Consider the following 14,760-nt stretch of genomic DNA (forward strand, 5'->3'; position numbering starts at 1 on the left):
TAATAAATAAATATGTTTCATCACATGAATAAATACCTTTTAAGCATGAAATATTTTGGTTTTGCACTTTGGCAAAGAGGAAGCGGACAGCAGGTAAGAGGCACAACCCGAATGCCAGCACAGAGAACAGACAACCATGCACTCCCACACCCACACTTATGACCAATGTAGAATGACCGGTCAACCTAACAAGAATGTCTTTACTGTGGAAAGAAAGCAAAGCACTGAGAGGAAACCCAAACTGGCACAGAGAGCAAATACAAATGACACACAGAAAGGGCTAGCACCTCCACTGAGGCGACAGCATCGACCACTGCATCACGATGCTGCTTGCCTAAAATAAACCTTTATCGATATGGTGTGTTGTTCACTTGGCTTACCGTACCTGACTCACCTTAAAGCACATGTTGCTCTGCCTTCCACACAGCCAGATGTCTCCAAACAGCACATCTGTAAAAGTAGCTCTACTGTTTTGAACTTTTGCTGTCACACTGTATGGACCATTGGCAGCAATGGGGTCAAGGGTCACTCATCAAATGCCTTTAAAAAGAGTCATGACACGTGAACTATAGAAAATAGACCGTACCAGTACACAAAAACCTTTTAGCTATGTGTGTAACATTGTAGCATTTATGAAACATGATCAAGACAAATTCAGAGACTGAATCTGAGGCACAACATGCTGTTACTGCTACTAGGTCGGCGACTACATTTACATAACAGAAGCCCTAAAAAAAGTGAGGTACCCGCTAGATCTGCTGCTGCCAGGTTCACTTAGTTTGAATTCAGTACAGATGTCAGGATAAATCCCGTCTTTGACAACAACGTGCTGTACTTACCATTTGTCACAATGACCAGTGAGGCTTGCTGTTTTTATAATCCTGACAAAGAGATGGTAACCTGTGCACCCTCGATATCCCCACAGCACAGCTCTCTCTGCAGCACCATGTGGTCTCCACAGTAGGAGGCAAAGTCCAAGTTCCCAGCTACACACACCAACAAGTTTTACTGTTTTGTTACACTGAAAAACATATGTTAATGTTGCTTATGTTTGCCCAGGACACTCTTGCAAAAGTGATTGTTATTCTCAGCAGTTTCACTTCCTGGTTATTTAATGGTCATGGTGGTGGAGCTTGTGTGTCCCAGGGATCGCAGAGGCTATGTTGTCCGGGGGGCTTTTGCCTCCTGATAGGGTCTCCCATGGCAAATAGGTCCTGGGTGAGGGAACAGACAAAGAGTGCTTGTCAGGTCAAATGTGTGATATTTGAATTTGATATTGAATTTCACAGCGGCCTCTACTGTTGCGGTAACAAAGCAATATGGCAGTAGCCCGCACGCTATGCTTCCATATTAAAATATGAAGGTTTTGTGAGTGATTTTGTAAATAGGGGTATTTTTACCCACTCCATGGCATGCTGGTCAGTCACAGGAGCACGTTCAGTGAGAGACTGCACCACTGAACGACACAGGAAATCTTTCCTGCCTGTGGCCATCTCCCTGTACAACGCATCCACTTAACACACTGGTTACTGCTACAACTACACGTTTCTTTTCCAGCTATTTATTAATGAGTGACTTATGTATATATATATATATATTGTACTATTCTTAGTTAGCGTATTGTCTGTCTTGTTAATGTTGGTTTATGTTGGTTTATAATGGAGCACTGTAACAAAAAAATAATTTCCCCCAGGGATCAATAAAGTATTCTGATTCTGATTTTAGTCTAGCATGATGAAAATTTCCCTGTCAAGAGGAAATTATTTAAATGCATAATGTAAATGTTTATACTAAAGTTTGCAGCAACTAATTTACTGCAGATTGCACTAAATCTAATGCTTAAAGGAAAAAAGACATATTATACCCATTGTGGTTGTCACAGTTACTCCTAGTAGTGTTTTATTTATTTTAAATCAGAGGAGACATTAATGGTTTCTGTAAATTTATGTTCAATTTATGACTCCAAAGGGACACAAGTGTGTTTGAAAGAGTTCTACTAGATGAAAAAATTTTCAGAGTCATATATCTGGTGTTGTCTCTTAGAGCAGGGGTCCCCAATCCCAGTCCACAAGGGCTGGTGTCCTTGCAGGTTTTAGATCTCAGCCTGGGTCAACACACCTGAATCACACGATTAGTTCATTACCAGGCCTCTGGAGAACTTCAAGACATGTTGAGAAGGTAATTTATCCATTTAAATCAGCTGTGATGGATGTCTTAGTATCCGATAAATGTAAAAAAAAAAAAAAACACCAACAACAACAACAACAACAAAACACAAGAAGAGATTAAATAATGTGAATTATTTATCATCATAATTGTTTATCAAATTTGGACAAAATGTTTCGTGGAATAGAGCTCCGGACGTTTCGGAATTACTAAAAACGCGGTTGATTTTTTTTGGCTTTTATTTTGAAGGATCACGAGATTTGCGCGTCAGCTGCTGGATGACGTCACGACATCGATGCACAAATACCGAGTCCCGAAACGCAAGTGACAAGTTACATGGACTTTCGCCAACAAGCGCGTGACTTTTCCCTACAGCTTTCTGTTAATCATGTGATCGTGTGATCATGGCTGCTACACTTTGTGTTGTTTTTGCACTTTTAGCTTCTCTTCACACTTGTGGTGAGTGCATTATCTTTACGCTGCATATTGTGGCAGTTTTCGAGTTTCCAGCAAGCCTTGACCTACTTAATGTAAATCTAACCGGACTCAATTTTTTATGTTGTGTTTTTTATTCATCTGCACAAGTTTTATGATTCCTTGAAACTTTAAATAACCAGGAAGTGAAATTGCTGAGACGAACACTATCTTTTGCAAGTGTCCTGGGCTGACATAGGCAGCATTAATCTTGCTTGTTTTTTTTTTCAGTGTAATAAAACAATAAAACTTGTTGGTGTGTGTAGATGGGAAGCTGCGTTTTGCCTCCTACTATGGAGACCACATGGTGCTGCAGAAGTCTCCAGAGAGAGCTGTGCTGTGGGGATATGGCCCCGAGGGTGCACAGGTTACCGTCTCCTTGTTAGGTTTATTTAAACGGCAAGCCTCACTGGTCATTGTGACAAACGGTAAGTACAGCACGTTGTTGTCAAAGACGGGATTTATCCTGACATCTGTACTGAATTCAAACTAAGTGAACCTGGCAGCAGCAGATATAGCGGGTACCTCACTTTTTTTTAGGGCTTCTGTTATGTAAATGTAGTCGCCGACCTAGTAGCAGTAACAGCATGTTGTGCCTCAGATTCAGTCTCTGAATTTGTCTTGATCATGTTTCATAAATGCTACAATGTTACACACATAGCTAAAAGGTTTTTGTTTCTTTTTCTTAAAGGCATTTGGCAAGTGACCCTTGACCCTGTTGCTGCTGGTGGTCCATATAATGTGACAGCAAAAGTTCAGAACGATTCAGCTACTCTTACAGATGTGCTGTTTGGAGACATTTGGATGTGTGGAGGGCAGAGCAACATGTGCTTTAACATGACTCAGGTAAGGTTGTCTGTCTCTGTGCTGACATTCAGGTTTTGCCTTATACCTGGTGTCAGCTGGGACATGCCAAAACCCTCTGCATCTTTGCTCAATTACAAAAGAGCCATCAAACATATAAGGCAAAAAGCAGTTTCTTCTTAAAATGTATTTAATCATTTGTTAAAGCATATCTATTTTGTTTACTCACTCTTCACCAGATTTTCAATGCAACAGAGGAGCTGTCTGTTGTTGCTAAGTATCCTTATGTCAGGCCTTTTATGGTAGCGTTGAACACAAGTGGCATCGAGTTAATGGATCTGATAGAAGTAGAGATTCCCTGGTCTGTGCCCACTGCCAGTAAGATAAGATTTTATTTTCATTTTAAGTATTTATTGAGATATTGGAAAATGTGTTTATACTTAAAGGTTTTGTTTTGGATCATTGAACATTCATATAGTACTTTGCATCTCTCCCTAAATTCAAGCTATGGTTTTATTGTGGTTTCAACATATGACATTAGAATATGGTCTCAGGTCAAATAAATATCAACCATGATGCATATATACCGCTCTTAGCTTGCGTTATACTGGTTGATTAATGAACAGCTGTGTTTCCAGGTGTGGTGGAAGAGTTTTCTGCTGTGTGCTGGCTCTTTGGACGTTACATGTATGACACCTTGAAGTACCCCATAGGACTGGTGGAGTCCTGTTGGGGTGGCACACCGGTCGAAGTGTGGTCATCTTCAAGAGCCCTGAAACAGTGTCAAGAAGTGCCAGTTGTAGACGGGTAAGGACATAAAGACACATTCTCCAGCTGTCTGACTGAAGTTAAGACAGCAGTTGTTTCTGTGTGTTTAATACCCATCAAACATGGTCTGTACTAACTGCACTGTGCATGTTTTCTCCATGTCGTGATCTCAGACCTAAAAAAAATTCTATTTTGTGGAATTCAATGATCCACCCATTGCTCAATATGACCATCAAAGGGGCCCTCTGGTACCAAGGTAAGACTCCTTATATCACAGGTAGGTTTGGAGTATTCAGTGACTCACATAAACGTCTGGGGTTTATCACATTTTCAGGTGAGGCCAATGCAGAGTATAACCAGGACAAGTACAACTGTTCCTTCCCGGCTATGATTGATGACTGGAGGATGGCATTTCATCAGGGCTCAGGGGGGCAAACAGCTCCTGACTTCCCCTTTGGGTTTGTCCAGGTCTGTTAGGCATTGGTTTAACACTAACAGAGAGTAAACTTGAAACATTTTTGGTGTAGGTGCACCATTACTGTAGCATCCAACAACACAAGGGCTTCTCTTTTCAGTATAAGTGTAACATAGGCCGATTTATAACATTGTTTATTGTGTTGCAATGGTGATGAGTGATTCCTCTACATGTGCAGCTGTCCACTTACATAAAGACCTCCAAAGATGATGGCTTTCCAAACATCCGCTGGCACCAAACAGCAGACTTTGGTTTTGTTCCTAACCTCAGGATGAAGAAAACCTTCATGGCTGTGGCTTTGGATTTACCAGATGCAACTTCGCCGTATGGCACGTAAGAACAAGTGAAAGCATAGAATTTTTGTTATATCTAGTGTGTGCAGTGGGGGAAATAATTACTGGATCCCATGCAGAATTATTTGGTTTGTTCACTTACAAAGAAATTAAGTCTCCAATTTTTTTTTGGTAGCTTCATTTTTATGTAGAGAGACAGAATATCAACCAAAAATCCAGAAAAGGCAGTTTACATAAAAGTTATACATTTTTTGCATATTCTCAAGCTAAACATTAGTACTCTGTGGAAAAACCCTTGTTTCCAAACACACAAGTTTATTTAAATTCAGTCTTATTTATATAGCGCAAAATCACAAAAGCAGTTGCCTCAAAGCACTTTGTATTGTAAGGTAAAGACAATAATGTATAGAAAACCCCACCAATCAGATGATCTGCTATGACAAAGCTCTTGGCGACAGTGGAAAGCAAAAACTCCCGTTTAAATGGAAGAAACCACCAGCAGAACCAGGCTCAGGAAGGGACACTGTCATTGGGGGTAAGGGGAGGTGGACAGGAAAAAAGAGACACTGTGGAAGAGAGTCAGATATTAATAAGAATTGGACATATAATCAAATCAATCCTTATACAACAGTTGGAAGAGCTTGGTCTGCGTAGCCGGCAATAAGTCAGATTGCCTTTAATAGGCAAATTTTTCTCAAAGGTATGTCAGTCACATTGTACTGTCTTAAGATGGACAGACTGTACAACTCTTTTTAGCTAATATTTTTAGCATTCTACCCAACATTCAAGAGCCACAAGGAGCTCTCCTCTCGTCAGATGCCAAGTGGGTTTTGGTGTCTTGGCGAAGGACTCTTCTACATGTGGACAGGAGAAGGTGGGGATTAAACCTCAAAACTATAAATAGCCATTGGTCTATCCACTCTACAAGCCGAGGCACACCTGTCACATTTGGGGATGAAAATAGACTAGGTTAAAAAAAAAAAAAAGGAACATACCCCTCTGATGTCACTGATTGTTTATGGATGGTGAAAATACCAAAGTCAAGGCTAGCTGTAAATGTTGCAATCTTTGGAGCCAAAAGTGGCAATTTATGGAAAAGAGGATGGAGTTGGTAAGTGGTACTTGACCCTTACCTGATGAGAGGAACATGCCAATTTTACCTCTTGTCTATAAGGTAGGTGTCTAACCTAGTAGTATCAGTTCTAGATTAGGTACTGGAATTAACATGCAGGCTGTTTTTCACTTACAGTGGCAGAATTGGTTCTGCATTGGTGGGAAAGAGATGAGTGATGCTTAAAACTCCATTTAAGAAACGTACAATCCAGTGCAGATTACTGAATTTATCTAATGTCATCATAATCACTTATGAGGGAAAGAATTATGTATTTGATGATGGCGTTGATTATTTTTCAGTGGTACGGCTAGTGTAAAGCTAACTCTAAACAGATACAAAGTATTGAGAGTACAAATATTGGATTCTAGTTTATATGACAATCGGATTGTTTATAAAATACTGATGTGGTTTTTCCGTTTCAGGATCCATCCCAGAGACAAGCAGGATGTAGCCTATAGACTGACACTGGGTGCTAGGGCTGTGGCGTATGAGGAAGAGAACGTGCCCTTCCTCGGACCTTTCCCCAAAGAAATTGCATCCACTCAGATGTACGTCAACATTACCTATGACCAGGCAGTCTCTGTCACATCATCCAAAGACATCTTTGAGGTAAGGGTGGCAGGGATGTAAGCTTGAGTTAGCGCAAATCCTAAAACTTTAGGGTTGACATTTGTATCCCTAGACCCCTTTCAAAAGTGTCCTACAGCAAGATATCCATCCGTCCATCCATTTTGTTCTGCTTATCTGGGGCCAAGTCATGGGGAAAACAACCTAAACAGTTGGCCTCAAGCCACCACCTCCACCTCATCTGGGGGAACACCATTGCCTTCCCACCCCAGGATATGCCCAGCGTGTCCTGGGCCTACCCCAGGATATCTGCCTGGTGGAATATATCCATAACACCTCGCCCAGGCAGCGTTCTAATCAGATGCCACCACCTCAACTGGCTCAATGTGATGTGGAGGAGTCATGGCTTTTCTTTGAGTGCTTTCTGAATGACTGAACTGTCTCTCAAACTAAGCCCAGCCACACTTCACTTATTTTTGCCACGTGTATCTGCGATCTTATTCTTTCAGTCATTACTTGGAGCTTGTCGCCATAAGTGAGTGTAGGAATGTAGATCAGCTGGTAAATCAGAAACTTTGCTTTTATACTCAGCTCTTGGTTCACCACAACAGATTGGTACACCCATCAATGCAGAAGCTGTACCAATCTGTTTGTCATTTTCCAGCTCCCCTCTCCCTTCAATTGTTAACCAGACCCCAGGATACTTAGACTACTCTACTTGGGGCAGCAACTCATCCTAACTTAATTACAACAAAGCACCTGATCTGGAGTGAGAACACCATCCCTTTTTTTGCTGAGAACCATGGTCTCAGACTTGGAGGTTCCAGTCCAGTTTGGAGGCTGCCACCCTATAAAGCTTACGCCTTTTGAAGCCAACAAATTCAAAACCAACAAACTGGGTGAAGTCCAAGAGCCACCGAACTGAATGGCTCATAGCAGTGGGTCAGATACCCCATACTCCTGAACCCTTTCAAACAGGATCCTCTGAGGGACGCTTTCTCCAAATCCACAAAGCACATGTAGACTCGTTGGACCGTTGCACCCTGCATTCCAACACTGTCCCTACTGGTGTGTAGGTTGTGTGTGCATATCAATGAGAAACATTGTAGAATAGTCTGCACAGCCTGGTTAAGTTACTTCTTAGATTATTTACTATTGTAGTTGTACTCTTATAATCATGCACTTAAAGAATATTTAGCTGTAGTCAATACTTGCTGTGATGACTTCTAAGTCAAAGTCACTTGTTGTTCTCTTGTCTTTTTAATCAAGGTCTGTTGCTCGGATATTTGGGCTCCATGTGGGCCTAAGTCCCTTTGGCTTCAAACTCCTATAGTGGGGTGGAATCTGACCACCATCCAGGTGTCAGCTGCTGTGTGTCAGTCGTCTGAAGTCGCTGCTGTTCGATACGCTTGGAGAGACTGGCCCTGTGAGTTTAAAGCCTGTCCCGTCTACAGCGCCAGTTGGATTTTACCAGCACCTCCTTTCATCATCAATCGCTCTTCATGGAAAGGAGGTGTTTGGAAAAGCTACTAACCCTGAAACTGTGACAAGACATTTGTCTGTACGGTCAGTTGGGATAACTGGGTGTTGATTGGCGACCTCTCCAGGGTTTCTAATAGGCTCAGAGCAGCTTGTCTGTTCATTTTGTAATTCCATTTGGTGAAAACACTTTGTCTTCATGAAATTTGATGAATAAAATAATAAAAATCTCCATACCATTTCTTTATTACTTTGAATATGACCTTTTACTTTAAAAATAGTTGTATTTCATTGATCAGACACATATAGAACTAATAAAAAATAAAAAAAACCTTTATAGGTTTCACAGTACATTACAATGTATCAGCAACAGAATGGTTTGAAACTGAATTGTACTTTCATTGTCAAACTAAGGAAACATTAAGCAATAATCAGTGATCACTCTCTTCATTTCCAAATGAGCCAATGAGCTGTATATTTCACAGCCTTGTTATTAGACACCCTTTCAAAGCTGCTCCAACAAGGTTGTCATTCAATTTGACAACTGCATCACTTAACAGTGGAGCTGGAATGTGATATGCAAGCCTACGAAACTTGAATTAAAAACAAAATACAAGTTCTACAGTATGTCTCACTGTTTGGATTAAGAAAAAAGCCCAACTGTGAGACGTACAGCTGCTGCTGAAGTTTTACATTGTGGTAATTTCAGTTTTATGTACTGACACAGATCTTTAAAGCAGTTTGCAATGATTGGACATTAATGGTGGCCTCATCATGTAACGGACATGGACATTTCACAGTTCTTCCATTACTTTATGCCCCAACCAACAGCTTTCCTATTCTCCTGCCTATAACCATCAGCTATCTTGGTTATTACTGACATTCAGTTTTAAATAACATGCCAACAGAACACAGTGTGTTCATTTGTCTTTGCTGAAGCCAAACAGGTAAACTCCTTTGGTAAATAAGCACCTGGCTGGTAAGCTGTTGGATAATTAATGTTGCATCTGCTTTCATTTTTCATGCTGTTGTTTTAGTCTATAGATGTTAATTACTGTGGCATTCATAAGGATTCACCTCACAGCAACACACCGTTCTGTGTATCTGAGGAGGATGTTTGCAAAACCTTATCTAGCAGCTTGTTTGGTTTCGTGATCACTCGCTGTAGTGGTGTAATAACCGATGGTATCTGATTGTGGTGTGGCAGACATGCTGGAGTGATTGGGTTTCTAAAAAAAAAATAAAAAGTGCTTTATAGTTTTGTTTTTCTTAGAGCTCTGGTGTTAATGTGCAATCAGGCTTCCGTGTTTACCTTTGTTGGAATTTGAGAAAATGAGTCACTCAAAATAAAACTGCACAAAAATTTTAATTTAAGTGGGATTCTTTAAAAAAAATTTGGGAGGGGGGGGTGAAGAATCATGTTCTCATTGCTGTATTTGTATATTTCTTTCTTTGTTTGTGAAGTTCTTAACTAATGTTCTGTGCCGTCCTTGCAGAGCAGCAATCACTGTGATGATTTTTAGGTGATTCAGTCAAATTTTCCTGACTACTGTAGTTTTTTGTTGTTTATTTTTGTTACAAGCATTAATGAAAATGTATCAATCGTTATAAAATCAAAAATAAACATTGCACTCTTTTTTGTTATCATTTATGCTTTCCCACTGAATCCTTATGTCATGTTTGAGTTTTACATTAACGAATAAAGCATCGTTTCCTGTTTCAGAACAGCTGATTAGGCCATAATTTACATGAATCAGGAAGGATGGAAAAGTGATTTCATCCCGGTTAATTCTGTCATCATCACTGAATAAAATAAAATTTTAATTTAAAGTGTATAATTTTATAATAATTCAGCTGTAACCTGACAGGGACAAATTCAGGAGACAGAAACTGAAGAAAAAATCTTGAGAAACAGATCAGAGACAGCAAAAGACGGATCTTCCCCCAGATTATGACCATTTCATTGTCTGAATAATTATTCCCTAAAAATTTAGTCTATTGATGTAAAGTAGTGACCTCATTTTCTTGTATTTTGTTTTGCTCTTTAACATTACTGAAAAAAAATGCATCATGAGATTTAGAGAAAAAGTCTGCTTTAATGTTCCCCAGCTTAACCATTTATAATATCATCTAATATCAGCCTTCACTGACAAATAATGGCTTACTTAGGCAGAGATGTTTTACTGAGTTATAGTTTATAGTTCAGCAATAGTTCCAGATTTAACTAAAAAACTACAGGACAAGTTTTCTAAGTCTTTGATGAAAACCTGGAAAAGCTGTTTAGTCAGAAAAATAAATAAGTTAATTAATTGGTTAATACACATTTGTTTGATACATTAAAGTACATGCTGATGTGGCACTAAATCCTTATTTGTATATGTAAGAAATGAGAGGGAATGAGAGTTTATAGCAGTTAGTTTTGGAGCTGCTTCCTCTAAACCAGGGGTCTCAAACTCGTGGTCCGGGGGCCACTAGCGGCCCACGTCACCCCTACTTGCAGCCCGTATATTGACGTGAGGAAATATAATGCGATTTGGCCCTTGAAGTTACTTTTTCTGTTAGGGAGGATTTGTTTGTTGCTGAGTGCAGTGTTAAATTAAGTTCTTTAAAAAGCAAAAAATGATTTAATATGAGCAGAGAGTACAAACATGTTGAGGGATTGGCTGTGTTAGTTCAGTGAGAGAGTTGTTTGTGAAAACAATTTTCACTAGCAGTCAAAAACTAATGTGTACACTTATGTCTGCATTTTTATTTTGTCAAATATAAACAAAATCATAGCAGCCAGAAAGAGAGTAACAACTTGTTTATTTGGTAGTTCAATGAAACGCTTCAGTTCAGTGAGAAAAAAAAATTGCGTTCACAATTGCAGTTTTGTCTTGTTACACAATAATTGAAATTTATCCATCTTCTTCCACTTTATCCGGGGCCGGGTTGCGGGGGCAGCAGCCTAAGCAGAGAAGCCCAGACCTCCCTCTCCCCAGCCACCTCTTCCAGCTTATTCAGGGGAACACCAAGGTGTTCCCAGGCCAGCCGAGAGACATAATCTCTCCAGCGTGTCCTGGGTCTGCCCCAGGGTAAATTGAAATTTAAAAAAACAAAACACTTCATTTTCGGAAATATTTGAGGGTGTTTTCTTGTTTGTTTGTTTGCTTTTTGTACTACTTAAACACTAAAGAGGCCCTCCAATGAGATGACAGTGCCAGCAGTGGCCCACAGCTCATTTAAGTTTGAGACCCCTGGTCATTACCTTCCTGTATTTCCCTGAGGATAGTAGCTCATACTCTGGAAAAATATATGGGATGGATCACTGGCAATTTTATAAATGTGATGAATCACATTTATTTCATATTTTGACTGGAGAGACTGATACTCTTTCCTATAATTTAGGAAAGATGTTAGATTTTGTTTTTACTGCAAGTGAGTCAAGCCGGACTGCCATCCCAAATAGCAAACCTTTCAGTGCTGCATTGAAAATGAAGTCTGTTTGTTAATTTCTAACATAAAAATCAACATAAACTTCCCATTTAAAACATGTATCTATATAGATGCCCAAATACCTATATGAGCTAACCTGCTCTGTTGTACAGCCTTAAACACCACTGGGTCATGTATCCATATACCTTTAGGGTCAAATATAATTTCTTTCATTTTGTTCACTATGGAGACCACATGGTGTTGTAGAAGTCTCCAGAGAGAGCTGTGCTGTGAGGATATGGCCCTGAGGCTGCACAGGTTACCGTCTCCTTGTCAGGATTAATGAAACAAATGAAGCAAATCTCACCATTCACTGTGACAAACGGTAAGTACAGCACGTTGTTGACATCTCTACTGATTGGAAACAGAAGTCAAACTAAGTGGACCTGACAGCAGCAGGTATGGTGATACCTCACTTTTGCTTTAGAGCTTCTATTATGTAACTGCTGTGAGGGCATTCAGGCAGTGATTGTAAAGTTTTGAATCAATCAATTGCATTTGGGTAAAAATTTGTATCGCATTGATTTGGTAATTTTACTTGATCGCAGTTCGTGTATTGGTTTGTCTCTTTGTGTTAATCCTAAAACAGACTGGTGACCAGTCCAGGGTGGACCCTGTCTCTGGACCTATAGTAGCTGGCTCCAGCCCCTCCTTCCATGATGTGTTCACAAACATTGAACACTTACATTTTTACCAGTTGCAGCTTGCGATTTCTTAGTAATGTAGTTTGTAGATGCTAAATAAATGAAAACTAAAAGTTTCATGATGCTGCGGTGGGGCCAAAAGACAAGTTAAGCATGTTTGTTTGTCTGTAGCTCATTAGTAAGACGCATTCTGCTTTGCTCACCTGCTCTGCACACACACTAAACATACATTGCACTTTCAGTGTCGCCATAGGGTTGGTCTAAACATCCACAGCACTGTCTGAAAAACTGAAATCAATTTGAAGTTTTACTTCCTGTTCAAATACTGCCTGTCCCACACTCAGCCTGGAGCAATTTTCTCAATCTGGTGCCAAGTATCCTGTTCGATATCTTTTCAGAGGTCCCTTCACCATGTTTTCTTTAGCCTACCTCTTTTTCTTCTCCTCACTTGTGGGCTCCATGTCAGGGCTTGTCTGGTGATCTTGTTGCCCGGTTTCCTCAGTGTATGTCTAATGCATCTTCTATCTGTATAGGTACTTGCTTTGCTTTTCCCCCACAGGTCGTGATTACAGATCTTTGGCCAAAAGGTCTCCAAAATTTTGCTTGGGCAGCTGTTGATGAAGTTCTGCATCTTATTGGTGGCAGCTTTTGTCATCTTCCAATATTCTGTACCATAGAGCAACACTGATTTCACGTTGAGCTGTAGATTCTGGTCTTCAAGTATTCCTGTGAGAAAATCTTCATCTGCATCATGAGTAATTCGACTAATAAGACGCCTCATAATCATCATCTCATACATTTTAATATTTAAAAGTACAAAGTCTAAAATGTAGACATGCTTATTAAGGAAAATACAACTGGAAGAGGGATGAGCAGACTTTTCCATTTTGCAGTGTATGCATATTTTGCCTCACCTCCAAATAAGAGCACACTGTGTTTATGCATTAGAGACTAACATCCTGGCTTTACAGATGATAGCAAACACAATTTTGCACTCTATTGCACATTCAATAAGCACGCATATTGTCTTATACTGGCCAGGTAAAATAATAACTGAAATCACTAAAATACAACACCATGATCTAGATGTGTCTGCATGTGAAACCAACTCTACACTTGAAAAGTGTGGGGAAGAAGGTGTGCGCTATTTACTACAAGTACGACACACAGTTTGACTTGATTACTTTTAAGAAGCTCCTGCTCAAGCATTCAGTGGGTCATTGTTGTGGCCTGATATGCTGCCAGGACACGGTATGTCTCTGGCATGACTTTAACATCTAAGGAAATTTTTTTCTTTGACAAAAAGCTAAACAGGGATTTTCCATTTTCCTCTGAACTCTGCTTTTGGTTACTGTTTGATGTGTTGACTTGTTCTTGTGATCTTAGCATGGCACTCTTTCAAAAACATTAAAAAATTTTAGTCTCACACTGTATTTTTTTTTTCACGATCCATCCCCAAGATGAGTAGGACGTAGCCTATAGACTGACTCTGTGTCCCAAATCCGAGGTTTATGATGCCCATCATCGGAAAGGATGAGCACCAAAGAAACTGCTACCACTTAAGTATTCAGTATGTTCAGGCAGCCTCTGTCACGTGCTCCAAAAAGGTCTTTGAGGTAGGACTGGCAGCGATATAGGTGTGAGTTAGCATTTCCACTAATTGCAAGTTTAGCAATTTGAATGAGAAACACATTGCAAAACACTTCAGAGCCTGGAAATCTCTGTGCATTTGTGCTAGTAATAAATAAATGTCACAGGGTGGACTCTGAATCCCTAAGCAATAGTCTCAGTTAGTGCTATCTGGATAATATATGTACCTTGACTGCATTTAACTTCCTTTTTACCGCTGTCACAGCCAGACAGTCACATTCATTTATTCACTTACGGTAAGTGTCCCATCATTAAGTGTCTCATCCCACTGGAATGTAAAGTAATGCTATTAGACTAACACTGCTATGTAACAGATTTGTTTTAGCTAGCTTGGAGTCCAATTCAGATGTCCCCATGAAGAAAATAAAGTATGTGTGCATCTAGGAACAAAATGATTATATCTACTTCAAGGTTTTCTGGATAATTGCTTTTTTTTAATGTATAATTTGCAGATAATTACTGCACTGTGTGAATGTAGAAAAGGATGGCAAATGTTTATTTTAACACACTGTGAATTGAAATTTACAAGACAAGTCATTTTGACTAAAAGTCTGCACAAATAAATGTCTGATGTGTTGCGTTCAAATCCAACACTTCTCCTGAAAACAAGAACAAAATACAGAAACATGTTTTGCTAAATGCGAGCATAAACTGGACAAAAAAAACTTAACTGTAATGTACCAGTTAAATACCTGGGCAATATGTATCCCATACATGGAAAAGCATAGCAAATACAGGGAGTGCAGAATTATCAGGCAAGTTGTATTTTTGAGGAATAATTTTATTATTGAACAACAACCATGTTCTCAATGAACCCAAAAAACTCATTAATATCAAAGCTGAATGTTTTTG

At 39.7% G+C, this 14,760-nt stretch overlaps 1 protein-coding gene across 3 annotated transcripts in view; it reads left to right on the top strand.

Moving 5' to 3' along the window:
- The window catches only part of siae (sialic acid acetylesterase), a 19,919-nt gene extending 11,545 nt beyond the window's left edge, over window positions 1-8,374 (top strand). Inside the window, exons 1-10 of one of the 3 annotated variants that reach the window (XM_005720669.1) lie at window positions 2,442-2,625; window positions 2,907-3,068; window positions 3,332-3,486; window positions 3,684-3,822; window positions 4,083-4,251; window positions 4,386-4,468; window positions 4,547-4,680; window positions 4,866-5,020; window positions 6,517-6,703; window positions 7,931-8,374. In XM_005720669.1, coding sequence (XP_005720726.1) covers window positions 2,571-2,625; window positions 2,907-3,068; window positions 3,332-3,486; window positions 3,684-3,822; window positions 4,083-4,251; window positions 4,386-4,468; window positions 4,547-4,680; window positions 4,866-5,020; window positions 6,517-6,703; window positions 7,931-8,194 — 1,503 coding nt within the window. In that variant the 5' untranslated portion in view covers window positions 2,442-2,570 and the 3' untranslated portion in view covers window positions 8,195-8,374. Of the gene's footprint in view, window positions 1-2,441; window positions 2,626-2,871; window positions 3,069-3,308; window positions 3,487-3,683; window positions 3,823-4,082; window positions 4,252-4,385; window positions 4,469-4,546; window positions 4,681-4,865; window positions 5,021-6,516; window positions 6,704-7,930 lie in introns of those variants that run through there. The other 2 variants (XM_005720670.1, XM_005720671.2) reach the window with 2 other exon arrangements.
- The last annotated feature ends 6,386 nt before the right edge of the window (window positions 8,375-14,760 follow it).

This window comes from Pundamilia nyererei, unplaced genomic scaffold, assembly GCF_000239375.1.
Source record: "Pundamilia nyererei isolate P.nyererei 1_Seehausen unplaced genomic scaffold, PunNye1.0 scaffold00003, whole genome shotgun sequence".
NCBI lineage: Eukaryota > Metazoa > Chordata > Actinopteri > Cichliformes > Cichlidae > Pundamilia > Pundamilia nyererei.